At 54.6% G+C, this 24436-nt stretch overlaps 2 protein-coding genes across 2 annotated transcripts; one reads left to right on the top strand and one right to left on the bottom strand.

The window, feature by feature from the left end:
- Positions 1-140: 140 nt before the first annotated feature.
- Positions 141-14575, bottom strand: LOC106832756 (adenylate kinase isoenzyme 1). Its single transcript, XM_070491830.1, has 5 exons — positions 14470-14575; positions 12548-12747; positions 11577-11690; positions 1082-1276; positions 141-333 (listed from the first exon to the last, which is right to left on the bottom strand). Exons 2-5 carry the CDS (start codon positions 12713-12715, stop codon positions 265-267), a joined length of 546 nt encoding a protein of 181 aa, XP_070347931.1. The 5' UTR covers positions 12716-12747; positions 14470-14575; the 3' UTR covers positions 141-264.
- Positions 14575-24154, top strand: GTF2F1 (general transcription factor IIF subunit 1). Its single transcript, XM_014843624.3, has 12 exons — positions 14575-14823; positions 14907-14953; positions 15500-15572; positions 19124-19317; positions 20115-20285; positions 21890-22074; positions 22657-22810; positions 22897-23078; positions 23199-23272; positions 23349-23487; positions 23694-23811; positions 23902-24154. Exons 1-12 carry the CDS (start codon positions 14812-14814, stop codon positions 24104-24106), a joined length of 1554 nt encoding a protein of 517 aa, XP_014699110.1. The 5' UTR covers positions 14575-14811; the 3' UTR covers positions 24107-24154.
- Positions 24155-24436: the final 282 nt, after the last annotated feature.

Genomic DNA, 24436 nt, shown 5'->3' with positions numbered 1-24436 from the left:
CACTGAGAATCGGGGTGCACAGCAGCCCCCACAACCTTCCAAGTTTGTTAGCAACGTGTCCCATGGGAGTGTTTGTTGGTGGCCTGCCTTCCAGTCGGGCCAGGAAGAGGGGTGCTGTCGCTCTGGGGTCCCCTGGGCAGTGGGCTCAGATTAGAACCCGGGGTCCCCTCCCCAGAGGTCTTACCTCCCGGGCACTGTGCCCCCTGATGAGCCCCGTGCGGGTCCCCAGGGGACAGGGAGGCAGAGCCCCCACCGCCTCGCCTCTCACTGCAGGCTTTCGATGACGGAGCAGCACTTAGCAAAAATGTTTTCTGGAGCTTCTTCTGCCAAGATCTGGGGGGGAGGAGCAGGAGGGGTCAGTTCAGAGTCACAGCAGGGACACTGTCCACCCCTCTGACAAGGGGGAACAGGTTCGCAGGTCTCTTTATCAGGTGCTGATAAAGAAGCAGGAGGTGCAGCCCCAGGGCCGAGCAAGTGAGGACAGAGGGAACTGGGTCAGGAAGGCTGCAACACAAGGCCACGTGTTACTAACGGCTGGTCACTCGGCCACAAAAGCTGTGCGGAGAAGCTGTCCCTCGGAACAGGCCACGGGAGGGAGGAGTGTGCGGGGACTCGCCCAGTGGCCCTTCCGTCCCGTCCTCGTTGGCTGGAGCTGGTTCCACGGGGCCTCGCAGTTCCTCAGCAGCCTCGCCTCACTCACCTTCAGTCGGGATGGGATGGGAGCATCAGCAAAGTTCCCCATCTTCCTAACAGTGAAAAGTACGGGAACTGGGGGGGGGGGGGTGCTCCCCTAAGAATGAAGATATCCCTGCTTTCCACCTTGAGAATCTGCACGGCTGGGTTTGAGTTGAGCTGCGGGCCACCAGTTGTCATAACACATTTTGTAGACACGTTCTAAAATATATTTAATTTTGCAGTTTGGGAGCCAGTCATTCTCTTTAGACCTTAAACGTTGTCCTAGTTGGGAGGCCGCAGCCCGAGCCCCAACTGCCGAATGGAGGAAGTGGGATTCCCCTGGGCTGCCTCAGCTGGACCTGCCCCCCCGGGGCTGGGCGGTGCCCGGCAAGCAGGGGGCACCTACGTTTCGGAGCAGGTTCTTCTGCTGGTAGAAGGTCAGGACGGGCTCGCTCATGGTGTAGTGCGTCTCCAGGCGCTGGCGGATGGCCGACTCGCAGTCATCCGCCCGGCGCTCCACCTGGCCCCGGCACAGCGCTCTCTGGACCATCGTCTCCATGGAACAGTCAAACACGATGACGATGTTGGGGGCCCGGCCCACCTAGGCATCCACAGACGGGGCTGGGTGAGGAAGAGGCTGGTGGGCACAGTGGCCCCCTGTGCCCCCACAGAGGTGGGGAATCTAGGATTGTATGGGCTGGGAAAGAAATCGGGCCCCCCGAGTCCATTTTCTTAGTTCCGAGTTTTCGTTTGACATGTTCATTTTTTGGCTGGGTAGGACATTGGGGGAGCTCATAAGCCAAACTACACCTACAGGAAAGAGGGAAGTCTCCTTACTGTCCCCAGCCGCCCAGTTTCACTCTCCCTGGGGGCAAGCAGGCTGTCTGTCTTTTGTGTCTCCTTCAGGAGCTATTTTAGGCATATAATGTATAAGCAAATCTGGTTCTCAAATTCTTTTTCCTCCTTTTTTTATATAAACAGTGAAGACACTGCTTTACATGCACTAGAACTGGAGATGGTTCCATACTGGCACATTAGGAGGTTCCTGGTTCTTTTTAACCGCCATATAGTATTCTGCTGCACGAAGGTACCATAATTTACTTAACTAGTTCCTCATTGATGGGTATTTAAATTGAAAGATTCCTTTTAAGATGGATTGAAGCCATTTTCTCTTGCCTTCCTCTTGCCCAGACACTTTCACTGGGGAAGGCATGAGGGGCCCTGGCTCACAGCTCCACCCCACACCATCGATCTGCCCTCCCTGACTGGCCCCCCATCAGGGAGACCTTCTTGGCTCTCCAGGGCTGCCCACTGTGAGCTCCACCTCCTCCTACTTCCTCCAAAATTTCCTCATAGAACAGAATCCAACAGCACATTAAAAAAAATCACAGCCGGGGGCTGGCCCCGTGGCCGAGTGGTTAAGTTCGTGCACTCCGCTGCAGGTGGCCCAGTGTTTCGTTGGTTTGAATCCTGGGTGCGGGACATGGCACTGCTCATCAAACCATTCTGAGGCAGCGTCCCACATGCCACAACTAGAAGGACCCACAGCAAAGAACATACAACTATGTATTGGGGGGCTTTGGGGAGAAAAAGGAAAAAATAAAATCTTTAATAAAAAAAAAAAATCACAACCAAGTGGGATTCGTCCCAGGAAAGCAAGGATGGTTCAATACAATTTACTGTATTAAAATCTTAAGTTAAAAAGTCATATGCGCATCCTCAAACACAGAAAGGGCAACTGACAAAATTCAGCACGCATTCGTGATTATAAAAAAAAAAATCACCAGGAAATGATAAATTTATCTTCAGCCAGCATGTTACTTAATGGAAACTTGCTTTCCCACTAAAGTCAGGAATGAGACAAAATTGTCCACTTGCCACTACGACTTGGTGAGCAATGAGAGGGCTGGCCACTGCAACGAGATGAAAGGAAGCAATTCAAGAAACCACAACTGGAAAGGAAGAAGTAAAACCATGTCTGTTTGCAGACGATGTGATTACATTTCTGGAAAACCCAAAAAAATCAACAGATAAACTAGTACAGATTTGAGAGAATTCGATAAGGTAACTGGATATAGCATTAACATATGGGAGTCAATAGCCTACAAGAGTACAAAAATCCCCACTTAGAAATAAAGAAGAAGGCCCCATTTATACAGCAACAAAAATAAAGTATAAGATACTCAGGCAAAACTTTTCCAAAAATGTGCAAAGTCTTAAGGAAGATCTTTAAGGAAAACTTCAATAAAATATTCCTAAGTGACTCAAAGGGGACTTGAACGAAAAGATGATACAAATGTTCTTGGGTTAGGAAGACGACATTATATAGGGGCCGAGTCTTCCTAAATTAGTTGATGATTTCAGTGTGACCCAAATGTGATAACATATATTTAGTGGATTTGGGTTGATTCTAACATTCATATACAAAAATAAATAAGCAGGAATGGCCAGGAGAACCTAGGCAAGAAATACAGCCGTGGGCAGTGGGGCGGGGAGGGGGCATTCAACCCTACCAGATAGAACCTAATGAAGCCGCCATAATTAAAACAGCAGTGCACGAGTGGACAGGCAGACCCCTGGAACAGAAGGGAAAGTGCAGAAATAGACCCAAGTGATTATGGAAAGTTGGTGTATGGCTAGGGTGACGTCACAAGTCAATGGAGAAAGGACAGACTTCATCTAAATGATGCTGGGACAACTGGACCGCAATTTGGGAAAAGATGAAATTGAATCCTTACTTCATTCCAAAAACCAGGATACATTTCAGATGGATCAGAGATCTAAATGTAAGAAAGAAGACCATCCAAGTACTAAAGAAACCGTGGATGAATTCCCTTCTAACTTAAGACTGGAAAAATTGCAACCTGTATCGAAAACGGCTAATATCCCTAATAGATAAAGAGTTCCTAAAAATCAAGAAGAAACAGACCAAGTTGGGGGAAAAAATGAGCAAAAGATATCAGAGTGAGTTCCCAGAAAAAGAAAGGAAAATGGCCCCTAAACTTTGGAAAAGATGCTGGACCTCGCTCATAGCAAGAGAAAGGCCCATTTCAAACAATCTTGAAACACCATTTCACACCTAAGCAGGCTGACACAAACCAGAAGTTTCGCAGCACCCTCGTGGGTGTGGCTGTGAGGAAATGGGCACTTTCGTCCCTTGCTGGTGGCAATGCAGAATGAAGAGGAGTGCGGTGCTATCTAGCAAAACCATCTATGCATCTCTCTCATCAGCCATGCCACTCCTACGAACCCATCCTACAGATGCTAGCAAAAATAGGAGACGCCATGCGAAGGTTCGTTAGTGCGGTGCTGGCCGTGATGGCAAAAGACTGCAGACAGCTTACTGTCTGTCATTAAGGTGTCCAACAACGTATACGGCCAAACAATGGAATACTAGCTGTAAAAAGGAACGAGGGCATCTCTTGATGCCAGTATGAGGCCTTCAGGATATGTTGTAGTTAAAAAAAAAAAAAAGGGAAGACAAGTATATATAGAATGCTAGTTTTTGTGTGAGAAGGAAGGTCATACACACACACACACACACACACCTGCTTTATATTTGCAAAAAGAAACACCAGAAGGACAAACCAGAAACGAACGAGCATGGTTGCCTATGGGGAAAGGAGGGGACAATTTGGGACAGGGACGATGGAGACAAGCTCTCTCTGGACATCCCTTTTTCTGTGGCTTTGACTTTGGAATCACGCTTAATATCAAAAACCAAACGGAAACGACTGTGTGTCAATGTCATACCACAGCTACACAGAGAAGAGAATTATTTCAAGCGACCTGGTGTTTTTATTATCCATCCACAGTGAGACCTATTATAAGAACAGCCAGAGCTGCGAAGAAATCTTAAACTTCCTCCCGTAGTTTGACTTTCAGGAGTTAATACTGACCTATTATTTGGAAACCGTTTTGCATCTAATGGAAAAATGCAAATGAGTGTGTTCATGGTTTTAGAAACGAAAATGTTTCGGGAAAGAGAAAAGAGAAGGAAAAACACCGTGATGTGAAGTGTGAACTGGAAATATTCAGTATGAACTTGTGGTTATTTGTTTTTCCTTTCGCAAGTGTGTGTTTCCTAGCTCCTTTCACTGGAAAGGCCTGGAAACGATGACAACCCCAAGAGCAATGAGTAGCCCGGGCACCCACGTTGGAGAAATGGCCAATTCCGGGACTGGGCAGGAAACGTGAAGGGCGGGGATGGGAAGCCTTGAGCCAGAAAGCAAGAGGACAATGAGGACAATGTGAAGAGGGGCTGTGTCTGGAAGGACACAGTGTCAGCCTGAAAGGGTTCCTCTTGGCCAAAGACGTGACAGCTTGAGCAGCAGCAGCAACGAGAATACTGCCATTGATTGGAACCCATTAAATAGCGGAAGAAGCACGAGTTCGTAATGAGAGAGAGCGAACAAAATAACAAAATAACGAGCTTCGTTTCACCATCAGAAGTGACTGGGACACTAACTTCTTAGTCTGAACAGCGGCCGTGCAAGGGAAGGAGTTAAGCGTTTATCCCACTCAGCTGGAGGAACTGTGTCTCACGATGAGCCAATGGCTCTCGCCGAGGCAGGAAAGTTCTTTAGGGAAGAATTTCCAGCAAATCAATGTGGAAAAGACGATCAGAAGAGAAAATTATAAGTTTGCAACATCAAATGAAATAGCTGATTCAGATCAGCAATGAATGAAACCATGAGGGAAGAGGTCCATGGGGGCATTTTACAGCCGTCACTGTCGGACCCTGTACAGGTTTGCGAGGGCTGTCACAACCAAGTACCATACACCGGGGGACTCAACAGAAATTCCGTTTTCCCTCAGCCCTGGAGGCTGGAAGTCCGAGATCAAGGTGTCGGCAGGGTTGGTTCCCTCTGACCTCCGAGACCTGTCTCCACGGCGTGTAGAGGGCCACCTCTTCCCTGTGTCCTCACGTGGTCGTCCCTCTGTGCATGTCTGTGTCCTCATCTCTTCTTATAAGGACACCAGTCAGACTCGGGGGGGACCCACCCTAATGACCTCTTAAACACCTCTTGAAAGACCCATCTCCAAACACAGTCACCTTCTGGGGTCCTGGGATTTAGCGCTTCAACCTAAGAATTTGGAGGGACTCCAATCAGTCCACGACAGACCTCTTCCTAGAAGTGTGACAACCGGGCAGATAGGAGCCTCTTGAAATGATGCAATACAAAAAAGTGTCTGATCACAGCAGGCCACACAGCACCGCCAAGCAGGGGACGGACCAAACCATCGAGGAACAGAGAATGTCACAGCCCCACCAGCGTCAGAATTGGACAGAAAATGAACTCTGTGAGCACTGTGTCTCCCACCTTCTCAAGTCGGCCACCTGGACCCTGGTGAACATTCAGGGAGCTGATCCTTTTTTTTTTCTTGCTGAGGAAGATTCTCCCTGAGCTAACATCCATGTCCATCTTCCTCTATTTTGTATGTGGGTCGCCACCACAGCATGGCTGATGAGTGGTGTAGGTCCATGTCTGGGATCTGAATCCGAGAACCCAGACCGCTGAAGCAGAGCGTGCCAAACTTAACCACTCCGCCACAGGGCCAGCCCCCAATTCCTCTTAAACAACGCATTTGAATACTTTTAAAAAATAAACTGACCACAGGAAGTGGTGTACCCACAACATGACTAACAATAATGTACAACTGAAATCTCACAAGGTTGTAATCTATCATAACATTAATAAAACAATAAATAAATAAACTGACCACAGCAAAGGGATGACTAAACATTGCTGTGCCTTCCTCACTGCCTATGAAGTGTGCTTGAAAAATGGAATCTGAGGGGCCGCCCCGTGGCCGAGTGGTTAAGTTCACGCGCTCAGCTTCGGCGGCCCAGGGTTTCGGTGGTTCGGATCCTGGGCACAGACACGGCACCGCTCATCAGGCCACGCTGAGGCAGCGTCCCACATGCTACAACTAGAAGGACCCACAACTAAAATATACAACTATGTACTACGGGGATTTGGGGAGAAAAAGCAGAAAAAAAAATGGAATCTGAGTCCCGAAGCTGACTCAAGACACACCACCAATTTACAGGAAATGCAGAGGAGAGAGGAACACAGTAAGAAATACTTTGCAATCAGCAGAATCCGCGATATGCGAAATAAAGAGAACGAAAGACTCGGTTTCTTAATAAATAAAACTGCAAGGAAAAAAAAAGAGAGAGAGAGAGAGATGGGAGGAGCACGTCACCTACAGATGCCAAGAAACATCAGAGAGAGCCGCCAATGGCAGTGGGTCACCCTTACTTAAATCCTGATGAAAACAGGATGTAAGAAGAGACAGCCTTTGAGATGTTCACAGAAATTGGAATACTGATGGGTTATTTGATGGCTTGAAGGATATTAAGGTGTGCTAATGGGAATGTTACAATTTTACAAAAGTCTTCATCTTTTTAGAACTGTATGTTCAAACATTTATAGGTGAAAAAAAAAGCAGATGTATTGAACCTCAATCCAAACACGCCTGTAGTTAACGTGTAGAGGGTGAATGAAGGATAGAAGGACACAAGTTAAATAATACCATGAGAGGCGGGCCCAGTGGAGTAGTGGTTAAGTTCACATGCTCCACTTTGACGGCCTGAGGTTCGTGGGTTCGGATCCCAGGCACGGACCTGGCCCTGCTCATCCAGCCACAATGCGGCAGCGTCCCACATATAAAATAGAGGAAGACTGGCACAGATGTTAGCTCAGAGACAATCTTCCTTGAGCAAAAAGAGGAAGATTTGCAACAGATGTTAGCTCAGGGCCAATCTTCCTAACCAAAAAAAAAATAATAATTAAAAAAAATATCGTGAGGAAGGAAGCACTTGGAAAAATCGCAAACACAAGACTTTGTACAGGATAATTGACCCAGATTTTCAATGAGTCAAGGGCAGCAGGAAGCCCAGAGGACTGCCTGTCTTGGGTTAGGAGAGACCTAGCAAGGCGTGGACCTCATTGTACTCAAAATGTAACCAACTTGGCATCAAAGAGACATTTTTCAGACAGTGGGAAAATGTGAATGTGGACTGGCCATCAGTTGGTCTCAAGAGATTCACACTCATCATCCCGGATGCAGTGGGACGAGAAACACCCACGATGGGATCCAGGATATGCTTCAAAACACATCCTCGGGAATGGCGACCAGACACGTTGGCCTGGACCAAGTAGCGTGGCCAGGCCGTGGTAATGGCTTCATCTGGCTGTGTGGAGATTCCTGCGCCCAGCCCAATTTTGTGCGGGTAGGAAATGTGGCATCGCGGAAACTCCAAAGATTTCCTTGCTGGCTGTTCCGCTCAGGAAGCATCGAGCACAAAGGCCGCCAACACTTCTCTTTCCTGGTGAGGTCTGCGACCCGGGGTCTCCATTCTCTCCCGCGCTTCGGAGCACGACGCTTTGTGGGGTAAACGTTCATCGACTGACTTTAGCCGAAGTTTTCCAGACTACATTCCTGTTCACGGCCAGCGCTGTTATTTAAGACTCTGAATTCCCCCACCTTCCTTTTTCTACTTTCTTTTTTTTTAAAGGCAGTGATGGCAGTTTGGTAGGTGGAAAGTGACTGTCACTTGCCGTGAAGGAAACTGTAAAAACTAATACACATCAATGCTAGCACCCTGGTTCTGATACTGGACGCCGGATGAAGGGCTCGAGGGGACCTGTCTCCCACCTTGGCAATTTCCCGTTAGGCTCTAATTCATAAAAAGTTTTTAAAAATATGTAATTATCTGAAAATGTTCTTCTGTGAACCCCAGAACATGGTCTTTTGTCCCTCGGGGCAGGTGACACTTTGGGAGAAATATTGGCCCAGATAACGGGCCTCCTGTCCCTGGGTGTTGTTGAGAGACCGATCACAGATGCCGTAACACACTCCAGCCTGACTGGAGTCAGCGGAGCTGCCCCTGCGTTGTCTGGTCCTCCCCACCGCCCCCTGAGCGCAGTGCTTCCTGGGGGCTTCCCGCATATTCACTCGACGTGCGGCCCACCCCGGGCCAGGCCGGGCCCTCAGCAAACAGCCACGGGCCTCCCGCCCCGGAGCTCGTGTTCTCAGCACAGGGGCAGAGGAACCTGATGCAAACTCGGGAAGAGAGAGGAAACTGTCCCGGGAGTAAGCTCCACCCCCACGGAGGAGATGCTTGTAGCCTTTCTGTCCATGCTCGTGGAACATGGGGAAACTGAGGCTCGGAGGGCCGACCCGTTCATGCGGGCTGCACGTGGATGGAGAAAGTGGCTGAGTGTGACTCGAGCCCCAGTCTCACGGGCTCCAAAGCCGGTGCCTGAGTGAGGCCGGCCCTCCTCCCCCAGGGCAGGGGCAACCTCAGGTAAGTCTTCCCTCCTTGGGCCTCAGTTTCCCCGGCTGCCAAATGGGGGCGTTGGTCTCCTGGGAACGTGGAGGTGGCGTCCACCTGTAGCCTCCTGTGAATTTCAGCACGTTGGCCCCAAAGAGCTCACTGGGGGTGGTGTTTTGAGTGTCCTCAGAGACAGCAGGAACAGAAAAGGGAAGAATTCCTAGGTACCATGTTCTTGTGGTTCTTGTGGACGTCTGTTCTGGAGCTCCAGCCTCAAGCCAGACCGACTCGCCCCAAACAGAGATGGTCTAAACAGACACAGGAGCCGGTGGGATCAGAGCTGGGGGATCCAGGGACACCTTCCAACTCAGGCTCTGAGGCAGGGGCCGCCACAAACTCAAAGGCCTCACAGAGATCTAGAAAATTCTCCTCAAAGAAAACGCACTCTCGTAACACAGAGCCCTGTTGTCTTTCATGTTCTCACTCTGACAGCCACCCGAGTGCAGGAGGAAAGCCCGTGTTCTGTTCCTGTTAGCGTGAAGCCACAAGGCAAGCAGGATCCTAAATGGCGGATGACGCCCAGCCTCCATGATGGAGGAACTGCGTGCAGGGGGACCACGGCCAAGTGGAGAGGGCACACCCCATCTCCGGTAGAATGGTGGCATGGTTAAAATGGGGGGCTCGCAGCTTGAATCCCGGGCTTAAGTCCTGCCTCCACCACATAAACTGTGTGACTCTGGGCAAGCACCCCGATCCCTCTTTGAAAAATCAGGGTCCTAACACTGCGAGACATGTTCTTCTGGAATGTTCCAGAAGATCCAAGTTCATCCGTGCAGCATGTCAAGAACAGCGCTGGGCTGGGTAAAAAGCTCAGGACGAAAGGCCAGCCTGGTGGCATAGTGGTTAAGTTTGTGCGCTCCACTATGGCAGCCCAGGGTTTGGGGATTTGGACCCCAGGTGTGGACCTAAACACTGCTCATCAAGCCACGCTGTGGTGGCATCCCACATACAAAATAGAGGAGGACTGGCATGGATGTTAGCTCAGGGCCAATCTTCCTCACAAAAAATATCTTTAGGGGCCGGCCCAGTGGCGCAGCGGTTAAGTGCACACGTTCCGCTTCGGTGGCCCCGAGTTCGCAGGTTTGGATCCTGGGTGTGGACATGGCACCACTTAACACGCCATGCTGTGTGCAGGCATCCCACATATAAAGTAGAGGAAGATGGGCACGGATGTGAGCTGAGGGCCAGGCTTCCTCAAAAAAAAAAAAAAAATTTAATAATAATAAACCTAAGCCTTTAAAGGAAAAAAAAAAGCTCAGGACGAGTTCATACTGCTGTTGCTATGGGGACATGCAGGCCCCACGTTGCCAAGTCAGGCAGTTTTCGAGAGAGGCTGGAGTTTTATGTGGCATCTCCCAATTTTTGAAGGTTGGCCACTAACTTACGAAAAAAAAAAAAGCGTTAAACACTGCAGAGTCCAAACTGGACACATCGGTGGGCCAAACGGGGCTTGAGGAGCAGGAGGTTGGAGCATCTGTTCCCAGTCTTGGGGCCACTCGTGGAGTCTGTTCAGCTGGCATTTACGACCAGGCGCTGGCCCAGAGCGGCCGAGGGCAGAGAAATCCGCCACCCGGCCTTTGCCCTCGGAGCTCCCAGACCAGGAGAGGGAGCTCATTATCTTCATCACAATGAGCCCGACAGACCGGCTTCAATGGGCGTGGGAACAAAGGGCAGGGCCCCACCCGTGCATGGGGACAGCTGCCCCAGCCCCGTGACCTTTGTCTGACACCCTCAGTGCACCTTGCTCCTCCGAAGGCATTTCCCCTCGAAGCCCGCCAGTTCCAGGAAAGCCTGGAGGCCTGCACCCTGCCACAGTTTCTCTCTCCCTGCTCAGCCATTTCCAGATGCTTCGGTCCCAGCCATTCGGGGGCCCGGATGGGCCTTTCCCTAAAGTCAGCGAGGCTGGGTTGTAAAATAACCTGGAGAAATTCGCTCTGACTTGCCTGGCGCCGGCTGGCTCCTCTTCTCCATCGCTCGGTTCCCCCACGTCCCCGCTTCAAGGGGGCCACCTGGACCACCCAAACCCCACCCCTCCGGGACGGCATTCTGTCTTCCGTTCTTCCCTGGGCTAACCGCTACCAGAAATTTCTCTGTTCTGCACATTCATGGATTGCTCCCGGCCTGTCTGTTGGCATCTTAAGAGCAGCCACCGCGTCTGTCTCGTGAACTCCCGAGGACAGAGCCTGTTCTCAAGAACTATCTGGAGACAGATGGTTGAATAAATAGACGAATGACCAAATATATTCCATCTTTACGGCCCAGAGATGATGCTAAACCCACTTGCCACTCTGGGCAAACAGTTTATCTCCCGGGTGCCAGGAACTGTGCAGGAAGATAGTGAAATGACTTTGTCCCTGCCCTCAGAGAGCACACCAGCTACTCACCCCCATTCTAGAAGCTTCCAACAATCTCCTGACTGTCCCTTGATAATAGAAAACTCTATTTCCCTCTCGTCATCTCCTCTCTACGGAATCACCCCTTCAGATCTCCATCCAAGGTGGGGGGGAAGGAACAGCCTCGTGCCTCGCCACCCCTCCCACACTCTCGGGTCACTCACGATGCGCTCGAACTCCTTAGCCTGCTTCAGCTCCCGGGGGAAGCCGTCGATGAGGAAGCCCCGGCTCTCCGGGCAGGACAGCATGTTGTCGCTGATCATATCTAGGATGACACCCTGGGAAGGAAAGGGGTGACTGGACTCAGTGCCCGGGGGCCCCTCACCCACGCGGTCACCTCGGTCTGCCTCTGCGTGGACCTCAGGTGAATTCCGGGAACACCTGCCCCGCCCGGCGCCCAGGCTTCTGAATCTGCTCTGAGGCCCTGGGGCCTCTGGAAACACTTGTGAGAACTGGGCACAGTGACCATCTGCTGGGCGGGGGTCTGCCATGTCCCAGGCCTGCTGGTCTCATTTACTCATTACTACCACTGACAGGTAGGTCCTGGCTGGCTTCATTTTACAGATGAAGAAAAGAGTGCAGAAAGGCAATGATATATGCCCAGGGTCACAAAGGAAATAAATACTAGCCAATTTTATTGAGCACTTTTTTTTTTTTTTGAGGAAGATTTAGCCCTGAGCTAACATCTGCTGCCAATTCTTCTCTTTTTTGCTGAGGAAGACTGGCCCTGGGCTCACATCCATGCCCATCTTCCTCTACTTTCTATGTGGGATGCCTACCACAGCATGGCTTGCCAAGCGGTGCCATGTCCACACCTGGGATCCGAACCGGTGAACCCTGGGCCGCCGAAGCGGAACGTGCGCACTTAACCACTGCGCCACCGGCCAGCCCTGAGCCCTTCTTAAATGCCAGGCACTCTGCCAAGTGCTTTACAGGGATGACGTCATCCAACCATCACCACTGCAGATTTTGGCTGGGGGTCCAGCTGGTCTCCCATTTGACGGCTGAGGACCCGAAGGCTTAGCCCAACAAACCAGGTGCCAGGCCAGGAGCCACGGCCCCCACGGGGCCTTCCCAGGAGGTTCGTCCCCACCTACCCAGCTCTTCCCTCTGCCCCTGCACCCTGATCGCTCACCGTGGGCACCAGGAGCCCCTGCAGCATGATGTCACGGATCTTCCGGCCCCGCCAGCTGCTGCACTGGGCCTCCTGCCGCAGCAGCTGGCCCAGCCCCACGTGGCAGAAGCCGTACTTGGTCGCCATGTTCTTGCACTGCGTCCCTTTGCCGCAGCCTGGGCCGCCCATCACGAAGATGATCAGAGGGGACTTGAGAATGTCTGCAGTGCCCAGGGAAGAGGGAGAGGGGGTGGTGCCTGTAGGGGCCACCGATGTGACGGTGTCCAGGGCTCTGTGCGTTTCCTTGGGTGACACTGGACACAGGTCTGCAGGCATGCCCACCTTTGCCCTGGGGTGGCATCTGGGGGTGCGCGTGCATGCCCAATGGTATACCCAGGCATGTCACGCGTTAGGGCTGCTGGCGGCTTGCTGTGAAGGAGGATGTGACCCTGAGCAGGCCAGGCCCTTTGCACGTAGCATCTCCTTGACGTATCCTAACGACTCTATCATCCCATTCACAGTTAAGAAACTGAGGCCCAGAGCGGGGCCGGGACTTGCCCATCCCCCTGACTCATCCGATACCACCCTCCCCTTCCTTCACTCCAGTCCAGTCCAGTCCCCGTGGCCTCCTTTCTGTCCCTTGAACTTGCCAAACGCATCCCTCCCTTTCTGTTCCCTCCACCCAGGAAGTCCCTGCCCCACTGCCTTCCGGTCGCAGCTCAGCCATCAGGCCTACTCTGAGCTCCGTCTGAAGAACCTCCCCGCCATCGTTCCCTGTCTCAGAACCCCATTTCCTCCTCAGCGACGGCCACCACCAGTAATGATTCTGCCTGTTGACTTGTTCTTGTCTCCCCAGCCAGACTCTGTTCTCCGTGAGGACAAGGACTATTTCTGTCTCGCTTGTCCCTATATTACTAGTAGATGGCACAGTTCCTGACACAGAGTAGTGGGTGAGGAATAAATAAATGTCCACGGCTACCAGACCCGTCTAGGGAGTACGGTAGTTAATGTGGCAATTTCGGTGTCTTGCTTCTGGCCCCCTTGGCTTAACCAACTCCTATGCATCCCGCAGGGCCCAGCTGAAACCTCCCCTCTTCCCTGAGCCCTCAGAGCCGGCAGCCCTTTCCCTGTGGCAGCCCTGCTCCCTACTGGGTTGCAGATACTATTTTCTGAGACTGTCTCCTCCACTACACTGTCATCTCCAAGAGGACAGGAAGCTGGTTGGACACATTCACCGTGGATTGCCCAGAACGCGCTCCAGCGGATCAATGAATGGCTGCTCCGTGAGCATGCGCAGTTGTGTTACTACCACAGTCGGGGCGGGAGGGGGGCGTGTGCACACCCAGACTTGGGGGATGGGGCACTGGTACCTCCCCCCTGCCCTCCGCAGCCTCCTTCCCTTCGCCCAGTAAGCCAGCCACCCCTGCGACGTTACCCTTCTCCTGGGGCCTCAGGGGCCTGCCCATCTGGGGCAGCTTGGACCTGCACAGACCCATCCCGCTGGTGGCCCGTGGGGTGGTCGCGCCCCATCCCCACCCAGGCCCTGACCCCTCCCTGCTCGGCTCAACGTCACAAGGGCCCCGGCCCGATCATTTAGTGAGATGACGAGGACCCCCGGGGCAGGGGGAGGAAATGAACCCCAAAGAGGCTCGGGGGAGCTGCTGCGGATGGGAGCAACCGAGAGGGCCTCCGTTGCTATGGTGATGCGGCCTCCTTGGACTGACTTCCGGAGTGGGGTGGCGCATGCGCAAAGCGCCCGAGAGCGGGCGAGGGGAGCTGGGTTCTCCCTCCCGTCCCAGCATGCCCCGCGGTCTGAGAGCGCTGACGTCACGGGGAGGCGACCTCAAGCGTCAGGATCAGATTGCCCGCGCCATATAGAGAGGTCAGCAAGAGCGCCAGCGACGGAGGCCGCTTCCTTTAGCTCAGACTCTGCCTGGGCTTACCGTTCTGAAAAGGGACGGGGACACAGGTGACAGCGCGTCGACGGGTCCACGACCGCGGAGGAGGTTGCCATCGCGACGCGGCCCGCGGGAGAGTTTCGCTTCCGGGTTAGGCGGTGGCGCAGGCGCAGACGCTGCAGAAGCGACCGCCGTCGGGGACGGCCCGTGGAGCTCCGCTTCCGGGTGGATTTTCCCAGGATCGGCGGCGTCTCGGGCTCGGGCTCCTTGATTGGGGCCAGAGAGGAGACACCGCGAGGGCGGCTTCCCCGGGACTGAGGGACGCGGACCCCGCGGGAGGCCAGAAGGACCCCGATCGGGCTGGACCCGAGCCACAGACCATCGCCCATGGCGGCCCTGGTGAGTGTGCGGCGGGGTTCGGGAGAATCCCGGCGGCGGCCTCTGCAGCCCCTCACTCACCGCCCCGCCTGCTCTCCCCGCAGGGCCCCGGCAACCAGAATGTCACCGAGTATGTTGTTCGAGTTCCCAAGTAAGTCCCTAACCGCACCTCCCACTACCCCCAAAAAGCGATTAGAACCCTGCCGAGCCTCCAGGCGGGCACGACCTGAGGCGGGGCTGGGCTGGAGCTGAGGCCTCCCTGCGGGCATCCCTGGTTTTTGAACGGAAGGATGAATGAATGCATCAGTAGGTTCATGCGCAGTACGACGCAGCCCCCTGGCCCAGCATCTCCTCTGCCGGGAATGCCTTTTCCCGAGCTGTGACCCCACGACTCTTGTGGATCCTACAAAACCCAGTTCTAGTATTTTCCTCCTCCAGGAAGCATTCCCTGCGTGCCCGCCCCCCTCCCCAGGGTCGAGTTCCCGGTTATCCCTACATCTTGGGTTCCCACCTTCTGCTCTTCTTCTGCATGGGGTCGGGAGAGTAGGATCCGGCTTCCCTGATACACTGGGAACCTTTGGGGTCTTTGGTGGGTCCCCAGCATCGGCCGGAACAGAGGGCTGAGCCAGGGAGGGTTTGTTGAATGAATGATGGATTGGTTGATTGACTGAGCTCTGCCTCTTCTTTCCCACTCCAGAAACACAACTAAAAAATATAATATCATGGCCTTCAATGCAGCTGATAAAGTCAACTTTGCGACGTGGAATCAAGTAAGTCCTGGTTCTGAGGGCGTGAGAGAACCCGATCCTGGGCTTGGCGGTTGTAATAGTCACTAAGACATAGTTTCCTCAGCTCTCCCTGAGTGGAGGTGAAATGATGACTGAGGCGCAGTCTGGGCTACTGGACATCCTGTAAGATTTGTCAGGCCCCACAGGAGGCCTTCTCCTAAAAGGAGAACATATGGAAGTTGTGCCCACTGATGGGCATTTTGGGCCTAGATTTATCTGGGCAAGAGAGGGGGCTGCATTCTACAGATGGTCTCAGGTGCCCCGTTGCCCGAGGCTCTGGGAAGGACTTCGGAAGCTGTCTGAGTCTGTTCGGGAGAGATCGCGTGGCTTGCAAACAACAGAAAGTTAATGCTCACACTTCTGGAGGCTGGGTGTCCAAAATGAAGGTGCCAGCAGATTTGGTGTTTGGGGAGGGTGTGCATCCTCATTCATGGCTGGGCGCCTTTTCACTGTGTCCTCACGTGGCAGAAGGAGCAAGAGAGCATTGGGGGATCCTTTATAAGGACCGTAATCCCACTCACAAGGGCTCCACCCTCACCTCCCAAGGCCCCTCCTCTTGATTCCATCACCTTGGGGGTTAGGTTTCAACATAGGCATCTTAGGGGGACACGAGCATTGAGTGTATCGCAGAAGCCGTTAAAGGGTTTTAAACAGGGAAGTCGTAAAGTGGCTGCTGTGGGGTCAGGGGCCGATAAAGGGAGGCCACAGCTCTGATCCTGGTGAGCGATGGTGGGGCCTGGGGCACATGGCACTTGTGAGAAGCGGTTGGATTCTAGTGTGTTCTGGAAGTGGAGCCAACAGGGTTTGTTGACAGATTGGATGTTGAGGTTACAGTAAGGACCAGAGCAGAGTTACAGACCACGCCGTTCACCGAGATGGGGAGGGCTGGGGAAGGTGCAGTTCGGATGGAGCATTTGGGAATTCCCTTCCGGGCATCTTACAGTCCAGCCGCTTGTTAGGCCTCAAGGAGGCGACAGCGAGTTAGCTGTTGGAGATCTGGGTTGGGAGACTGGGTGGAGGATCTCCGTGTTTTGGGGTGGCAGTTAAAGCCCCAGAGACTGACCCCGCTTAGCAGAGGAGTTGGCCAGAAGTCTGAAGACAGCAGCTTCACACCCTCCCACCGTTGGGCGACTCTTACTGCTCATCGTGTTTGTGAGCAGTCTTGTCTTTTGACCATTTTAAAACATCGCCTCTTGGGGCTGACTCTGTGGCCTCGTGGTTAAGTTCGGTGCGCTCTGCTTCGGCGGCCCAGGTTTGGTTCCCGGACACAGACCTACAACACTTGTCGGCTGCCATGCTGTGGTGGCGACCCACAAACAAAAGGGAGGAAGATTGGCACAGATGTTAGCTCAGAGCGAATCTTCCTCAGCAAAAAAAAAAAATTGCTGCATCCACTTGAGCCAGTGAGAGGTGATAGCTCCCTGCCAGTGTGGACACTCCAGCTGTACACACATTCATACACAAACTAACACACTTTTACCCTCTCCCCCAACCCCTGGCCTTGCCTACGTTATGCAGAGAGGGTACAATGTTTTCAAACCCCTGATGCCTCAGTGGGGGGACATTCTCCATCACTGATCATACACTAGAGATGGAAGCCACCTTTGGGGACACCCTGCCCCAGATACTCTTCACCCAGAGGAGGAAGTTGATAAATATTCTGGGAACACACCACCCCCCGTCCCTCATCAAGCAGGAGAGCACCCCCCAACCCTAGAGAACCCAGAGGAGCGTGTCCCCTAGTCACTCACCTGTGCCCTTGGAGGAGCCATCCCCCTCGTCACCAGTCACCTAGAGGAGGTACAGCGCCCGCATAGTTATCACCTCGTGAGCCCTGTGACCTCCCAGCCACTAGTAACTCTGGGGGTTACACATGTCCTTTCCGTAATCATCATGGGGGGCATCTCTCCGTCACTAGTCACCCCTTGGTTTTGGTTTTTTTGGTTTTTTTTTTTTTTGAGGAAGATCAGCCCTGAGCTAACATCTGCCACCAATCCTCCTCTTTTTTGCTGAGGAAGACTGGCCGTGAGCTCACATCTGTGCCCATCTTCCTCTATTTTCTATGTGGGACACCTACCACAGCATGGCGTGCCAAGCGGTGCCATGTCCACACCTGGGATCCGAACCAGCAAACCCCAGGCGGCCAAAGTGGAACGTGCACACTTAACCACTGTGCCACCGGGCCGGCCCTGATCACCCCTTGTTTTTGTCACCTGGGGGTCATCTCCCCCTAAAAACCTAAGCACAGAGATGCATTCCCCTAAGATTCTCATTACCTGAGGGGCACACTCCCAAAAAAACGAAGGGGAGGACTACATTCCCTGGAGAAACTCGTCTTCTGGGGTTGCCACCCCTTTATCACTAATCACCCCGGCGGGGGGGGGTACAGCCCTCTAAACACCCATGAGTCCGTCACTAGTCACTCATCACCCACAGGCAACTTTTTGGCAAAAACCCCCTCCAAACGCATTCTCTCAGCAGCCGCCCCTTGAGACCCTCCCCTGGGCTGAGAGCGAACAGGCCAGACGGGCCCTGCCGCCCGAGGGTGACTGCTTTTTTTTAAGGGCCAGCTAATAATGATGTTCAGCTTTGTCGGCCAGACAGTCTCTATTGCAACTACTCAACTCTGCCGTTAGACTTCCCTCAATGAATGGGCATGCCTGTGTGCCAATAAAACTTTATTTACAAAAACAGGTGGCCAGGGGCCAGTCCCGTGGCTGAGTGGTTAAAGGTCCATGTGCTCCACTTTGGCAGCCCGGGGTTCACAGGTTCAGATACCAGGCACAAACCTGCTCCACTCATCGGCCATGCTGTGGAGGCGTCCCATTCCTCAAGCAAAAAAAGAGGAGGATTGGCGATGGATATTAGCTCAGGGCAAATCTTCCTCACCAAAAATAAAAAGAAAACAAAAACAGATGGCCAGCCCACAGGCCATAGGTTTCCACTCCACTTCCTGGAAGCTTGTAGGGTCTTTTTGTCCTCAAGGTCTGAAGTCTCTCGACAGTGGGAAGTAATGTGGGTCACCTTGCCTTCTTCAGTTAATGTGTCTTGGCACTTGTTCCGTACGGCTGCCTCCTCTTTTTGGCTGCACCGCACTCGATTGTATGGAGGAACCCCGGTGTATTTAAGCCGTTCCCCATTGGCGTGCGTTTAGATTCACTTCCAGTTTTTGGCGGCAGCAAGCTGTGCAGCAGTAAATAACCCTCTGGGCATGCATTTCCTCCTCCGCCGTCTGGAGGAGGATCCCTGGGGTAAGCAGTACGTGCATTTTGAAATTTAATATCCTGCTAACTTGCCCAGAGATTGCAGTTTGGAAAACCTCAGCCTTAACTTTTCATTTGGAAATAATTACAAACTTAAAAGAGCAAAAACAGACACAGGACAAGGCGTAACTCATCTCGCTCCGCCCGGGTTCGCGGGTGCCCTTTTGCCTAGGAGAGAGTTGGCTTTGAGGGTCTGTGGCTCAGCCTGGGGGGAGTCGAGGGGGCAGGCACCCCCATGAGAGGTTCTGCTTCCTGCCCACCCCCCCCCAGGCCCGGCTGGAGCGGGACCTGAGCAACAAGAAGATTTACCAGGAGGAGGAGATGCCCGAGTCGGGCGCGGGCAGCGAGTTCAACCGCAAGCTGCGGGAGGAGGCTCGGAGGAAGAAATACGGCATCGTCCTCAAGGAGTTTCGGCCGGAGGACCAGCCCTGGCTGCTGCGCGTCAACGGCAAATCGGGCAGAAAGTAGGTGGGGCCGGCGGGGGCCCGCCTGCATCCCCCTCGCGCCCTCACTCTGCTGGGGGGACATCTCTGAACTTCCATGTCCCATCTGTGCAGCGAGGGTGACAGCATCCTTCCTCATAGGGTTTTATTTGTGGAGATGCACCGAGTGGATGCTCGTGCAGGAGCGCTGAGGGCCAGGATGCAGGAGACCTGGGGACCCGCACAGCAGGGGCCACCAGGGGCCTGGGGGTGTGATCACGGGGACACAGGTCAGGTGGATGAAGGGTGTGTCAGGCACAGCGGCACATACAAAGACACCAAGTGGCCAGCTGAGCTCCAGGGACTCTCACAGCATGTGACAGTGACAGAGGGCGAGTGGATCGCACAGCATCGTGATACCAGGATGCAGCCGCTCTGTTGGCAGGCTGGGGCCCAGGGTTGTAGGCGGGGAAGGGGCATTAAGATTGCCCCGACTTTTAGGGCAGAAGAGGGCGAGGGCAGAGGCCGGGAGGAGGCCAGCAGTGGTTCAGGCTCAAGGAGTCTGACCACAGGGTCTGTGCTCCTCGTGGCTCATCTAACAGTCCTTCCAGAAAGGACCATGCTACGTGCAACATGGAGCCCTGAGCCAGCCCTGCGTGGTGGGGAGCGCTGGCCCGGCTCTCAACATGGAGGGCCAGCTTCAGACAGTTGAAGGGCTAGCCTCGCAGTCTCGGATTTTGCTCTGAGATCCCAGGTCGCTCTGGAGGGTGGCAGGCCTGGGGTTTCAGACAGGCGGGGGCTGGTTGGGAGGGCCAGACAGTGACCCCGGCTCCCTGCAGGTTCAAGGGCATCAAGAAGGGAGGCGTGACGGAGAACACTTCCTACTACATCTTCACCCAGTGCCCCGACGGGGCCTTCGAGGCCTTCCCCGTGCACAACTGGTACAACTTCACGCCGCTGGCCCGGCACCGCACGCTCACCGCCGAGGAGGCCGAGGAGGAGTGGGAGAGGTGAGCGGGCCGGGGCCGGGAGGGAGGCGGGATGCCCATGTTGTCACCTCTGAATCCCCAGCGGGGAACCAAAGCGATTGGATGTGGGGTATGTCACCATAGCTTTGTGCCCAGCTGGGAGCTGGGGACTCTGGGGATCAAGCCAGACCCCCACCAGACCCTCAGGGAGCTCCCAGTGCAGTGGGGAGACAGACATGAAACCCTTCGGGACACACAGGGCAGTGCGAGTGCCAGGGAGGTGGTGGCTGAGCTGAGCCCTGAGCAGGAACTGGCAGAGCAGGGGGCTGTCTCCCCGGCCGGCTTGGCTTCCCCCAGGCAGGCGGTCCCATGGCTGGATCCACTGCAGGTAAAATACATATAACCTAAAATTTACCCGTTTAACCATTTTTAAGGGTACAACTCAGCTGCCTGAAGTACAACCACATGGTTGTACAACCATCCCCACCATCCGTCTCCAGAACTTTCCATCTCCCCAAACTGAAGCTCTGTCCCCATGAAACACTGACTCCCACCCCTCCTCCAGCCCCTGGCCCCCCATCCACTTTCTGTCTCTGTGGATGTGGCTCCTCTAGGGACCTCCTGTGAGTGGACCACACAGTGTGTGTCCTTCTGTGTCTGGCTCACGTCACTGAGCATCACGTCCTCCAGGTCCATCCACGTAGCAAATATCAGTGCTTCATTTCTTTTTAAAAAAAAAAAAAATTAGGGGCCGGCCTGGTGGCACAGCAGTTAAGTGAGCACATTCTGCTTCAGTGGCCCAGGGTTTGCCGGTTCGGATCCCGGGTGTGGACATGGCACCGCGTGGCACACTATTCTGTGGCAGGCATCCCACATATAAAGTAGAGGAAGACGGGCACGGATCTTCCTCAGCAAAAAGAGGAGGATTGGCAGCAGATGTTAGCTCAGGGCTGATCTTCCTCAGAAAAAAAAAAATTAAAACATTTTACAATTGTAATAAAAACCAAAAGTTATCATCCTAACCATTTTTAATCATACCATTTGGTAGTGTTTTTTATTAATTTTTTTTTTTGAGGACGGTTAGTCCTGAGCTAACATCTGTCCCCATCCTCCTCTACGTTATATGTGGGACACCTGCCACAGAGTGGTTAGATAAGCGGTGTGTAGGTCTGCACCCGGGATCCAAACCGGTGAACCCCGGGCTGCCGAAGCAGAGCACGTGAATTTAACCGCTGTGCCACCAGGCCGGCGCCAGTAGCGTTAGGTACATTCACATCCTTGTACAACAGAGCTTCCTTCTTTTTACGTTACCCATGAATTTTGCTCATGCTTTTAGATACAGTCCTAAGACTCTCATTTAGTATGGTCTCATTTTTAAAAACTTTCATCACTGTGGTCCGTGGAAACACCAGTATCCCTTGTTGTGAAAAAGAAGGCCCCCATCAACTCCAGTAAAAACAGACGGCCCTGAATACGTTGTGCAGACTCTGTTGCCTGAGAAAGGCCCTGAGCCCGAGAGGGGCTGGGACGCCAACACCACACCACACCTCCTCCTCGAGGGACGTGGGGCAGAGAGGGCACTGGAGAAGGGCCGGCCCCTGGAGGAGGCCCGTTGTCAGCCCGCGCGCCCCTGCCCCCGCCCACAGGAGGAACAAGGTCCTAAACCACTTCAGCATCATGCAGCAGCGGCGGCTCAAGGACCAGGACCAGGACGAGGAGGGCGAGCAGAAGGAGAGGCGTGGCCACAAGAAGGCCAGCGAGCTGCGCATCCACGACCTGGAGGACGACCTGGAGATGTCATCCGACGACAGCGAGGCCAGCGGCGAGGAGGGTGAGGCCAGTGGAGCCCCCAGGCGGCTGGCGTGGGCGGCGCAGCCCCCAGATCTGTGCCACGTAGCAGTTTACCACAGCGGCTGAGTGAGGACACGGGGAGGTGAATGCCACGGAAGGAAAAGTGGGGTCACTCACGGTGCCCCTGGAAACGGGAGTGGGCACAGCGCGCCACACAGGGGGGTCGGAGGCAGCTAGGAGCGACGGGAAGGCCTTGCCCACAGCCTCTGGGGGGGTTTCCGTGGAAAGGCAAAGCAGGGCAGGGTGAGCCCTTTGAATAATTCCAGCGGGCTCTGGGCGACAAGGCTGGTCCCCAGTTGTCCGGTCTGGCCCTGGGGTGACCTGGGGCAGGGATAGTGGCCCTGGGAGTGAGGGTTAGAGAAAGGGGGTGGCCGGGGGTGTAGAGTTGGCAGGGGTTGTTGGTTTCCGCGTGAGAGCTGTGCCTCTTGGCGAGCCCTTTGCGTGCTTCACGAATTGGCTGGTCCTGGGCGTCTCCCCATCGGCAAGGTGCCGGAGATGTGCAGACGTCATCGAATATACCAAGCATGTGAGCGCCCAGCCCAGCCCCACTCCACTTCCCCAGGTGGCAGAGCCCCCAAGGCCAAGAAGAAGGTGCCGCCTGGCAAGGCGGGCAGGAAAAAGAAGAAGAAGAAGGGGTCGGATGACGAGGCCTTCGAGGACAGCGACGACGGTGACTTCGAGGGCCAGGAGGTGGACTATATGTCCGACGGCTCCAGGTGAGGCAGGCGGGAGGCGGGTGTGGGACCCTGGGCCGGCCTGGCGGACGCGCCCACTCACCCTCTGCCCGCTCTCTGTCTTACAGCAGCTCCCAGGACGAGCTGGAGGGCAAGCCCAAGGTCCCCCAGCAGGAGGAGGGCCCCAAGGGCGTTGACGAGCAGAGCGAGAGCAGCGAGGAGAGCGAGGAGGAGAAGCCGCCCGAGGAGGACAAGGAGGAGGAGGAGGAAAAGAAGGCACCCACACCTCAGGAGAAGAAGCGGAGGAAAGGTGGGCTCGGCATTCGAGGCTCCAGGCGCCCCTCCTCCCTCCCAGACCCCCTGTATGTGATAGAGCTGAGGGTGGGCCCAGGGCTGTCCGGTCCTGATGCCCCTCCTCCACCCCGTGCAGACAGCAGTGACGAGTCGGACAGCTCGGAGGAGAGCGACATCGACAGCGAGGCCTCCTCGGCCCTCTTCATGGCGGTAAGGCCCAGCCTGGGGTGGGCGGCGGATGGAGTGTCTCTTTCCAGACTCACATCCCCAGCCCTGATCTCTGCAGAAAAAGAAGACGCCCCCCAAGAGGGAGCGGAAACCGTCAGGAGGCAGCTCGCGGGGCAACAGCCGGCCTGGCACACCCAGCACAGAGAGCGCCAACACTTCCTCGACGCTGCGGGCCGCCGCCACCAAGTTGGAGCAGGGTGAGCGGCCTTCCTGTCCCACTCGCCACACCACGACCTCTTGACCTCTGTCCTTGGTCTCCCCGTTCAGCATTGGGAGTGAGGCCAGATCGGGGGGCAGAGGCCCATCTGCCCCAAGCCCCTTCTCCCCATAATCCTGCACCGCCGGCCTGGGGGCCCCCAGGGGTCCAGCCTCCCAGCCCCAAGACTCAGCCCTGTTCCCACAGGGAAGCGGACCAGTGAGACGCCGACGGCCAAGCGGTTGAGGCTGGACGCCGGGCCACAGAGCCTGTCCGGGAAGTCGACCCCCCAGCCCCAGTCCGGGAAGTCGACCCCCAGCAGCGGGTAAGTTGGCGAGGGTGGCAGGGGCCAGGCCGGGGCGCAGGGGAGCCCCTCACTGATGCCCGCCTCCCCACCCTCCGCTTGGCTCCTCAGGGACGTGCAGGTGACCGAGGACGCCGTGCGCCGCTACCTGACGCGGAAGCCCATGACCACCAAGGACCTGCTGAAGAAGTTCCAGACCAAGAAGACGGGCCTGAGCAGCGAGCAGACGGTCAACGTGCTGGCGCAGATCCTGAAGCGCCTCAACCCCGAGCGCAAGATGATCAGCGACAAGATGCACTTCTCCCTCAAGGAGTGAGCAGCGGGCCCACCCTCCCGCCCAATAAACAGGCTCTAGTCTCTAGAACGTTCCGGCTCCTAAATTCCGCACGCTCGCCGCCTCGCGTCCCGCTGCACATCTGTCACCCTCCTCCTTGAATCCCGGGCCCCCTGGTGTTACCCATTCTGGAAAAACCTGAGTAGTGTTCTCCTCAATTTACTTCTCTCACCCTCTCTAGTTCCTCCTTCTGGAACCTTCAGACGCCTCTCAGAACTCTTCCTCGCTTTATTGCTCAACCTCTGTCTCATTGGCCGAGCCTCTGCCGCAAGCTGGGTGATTTCTTTGGCTCTGTCTTCCATTTCGCTAGCA

This window comes from Equus asinus, chromosome 20 (assembly GCF_041296235.1).
Source record: "Equus asinus isolate D_3611 breed Donkey chromosome 20, EquAss-T2T_v2, whole genome shotgun sequence".
NCBI lineage: Eukaryota > Metazoa > Chordata > Mammalia > Perissodactyla > Equidae > Equus > Equus asinus.
Note: the sequence above shows the minus strand (reverse complement) of the source record. Positions and strands in the feature narration are given on the sequence as shown.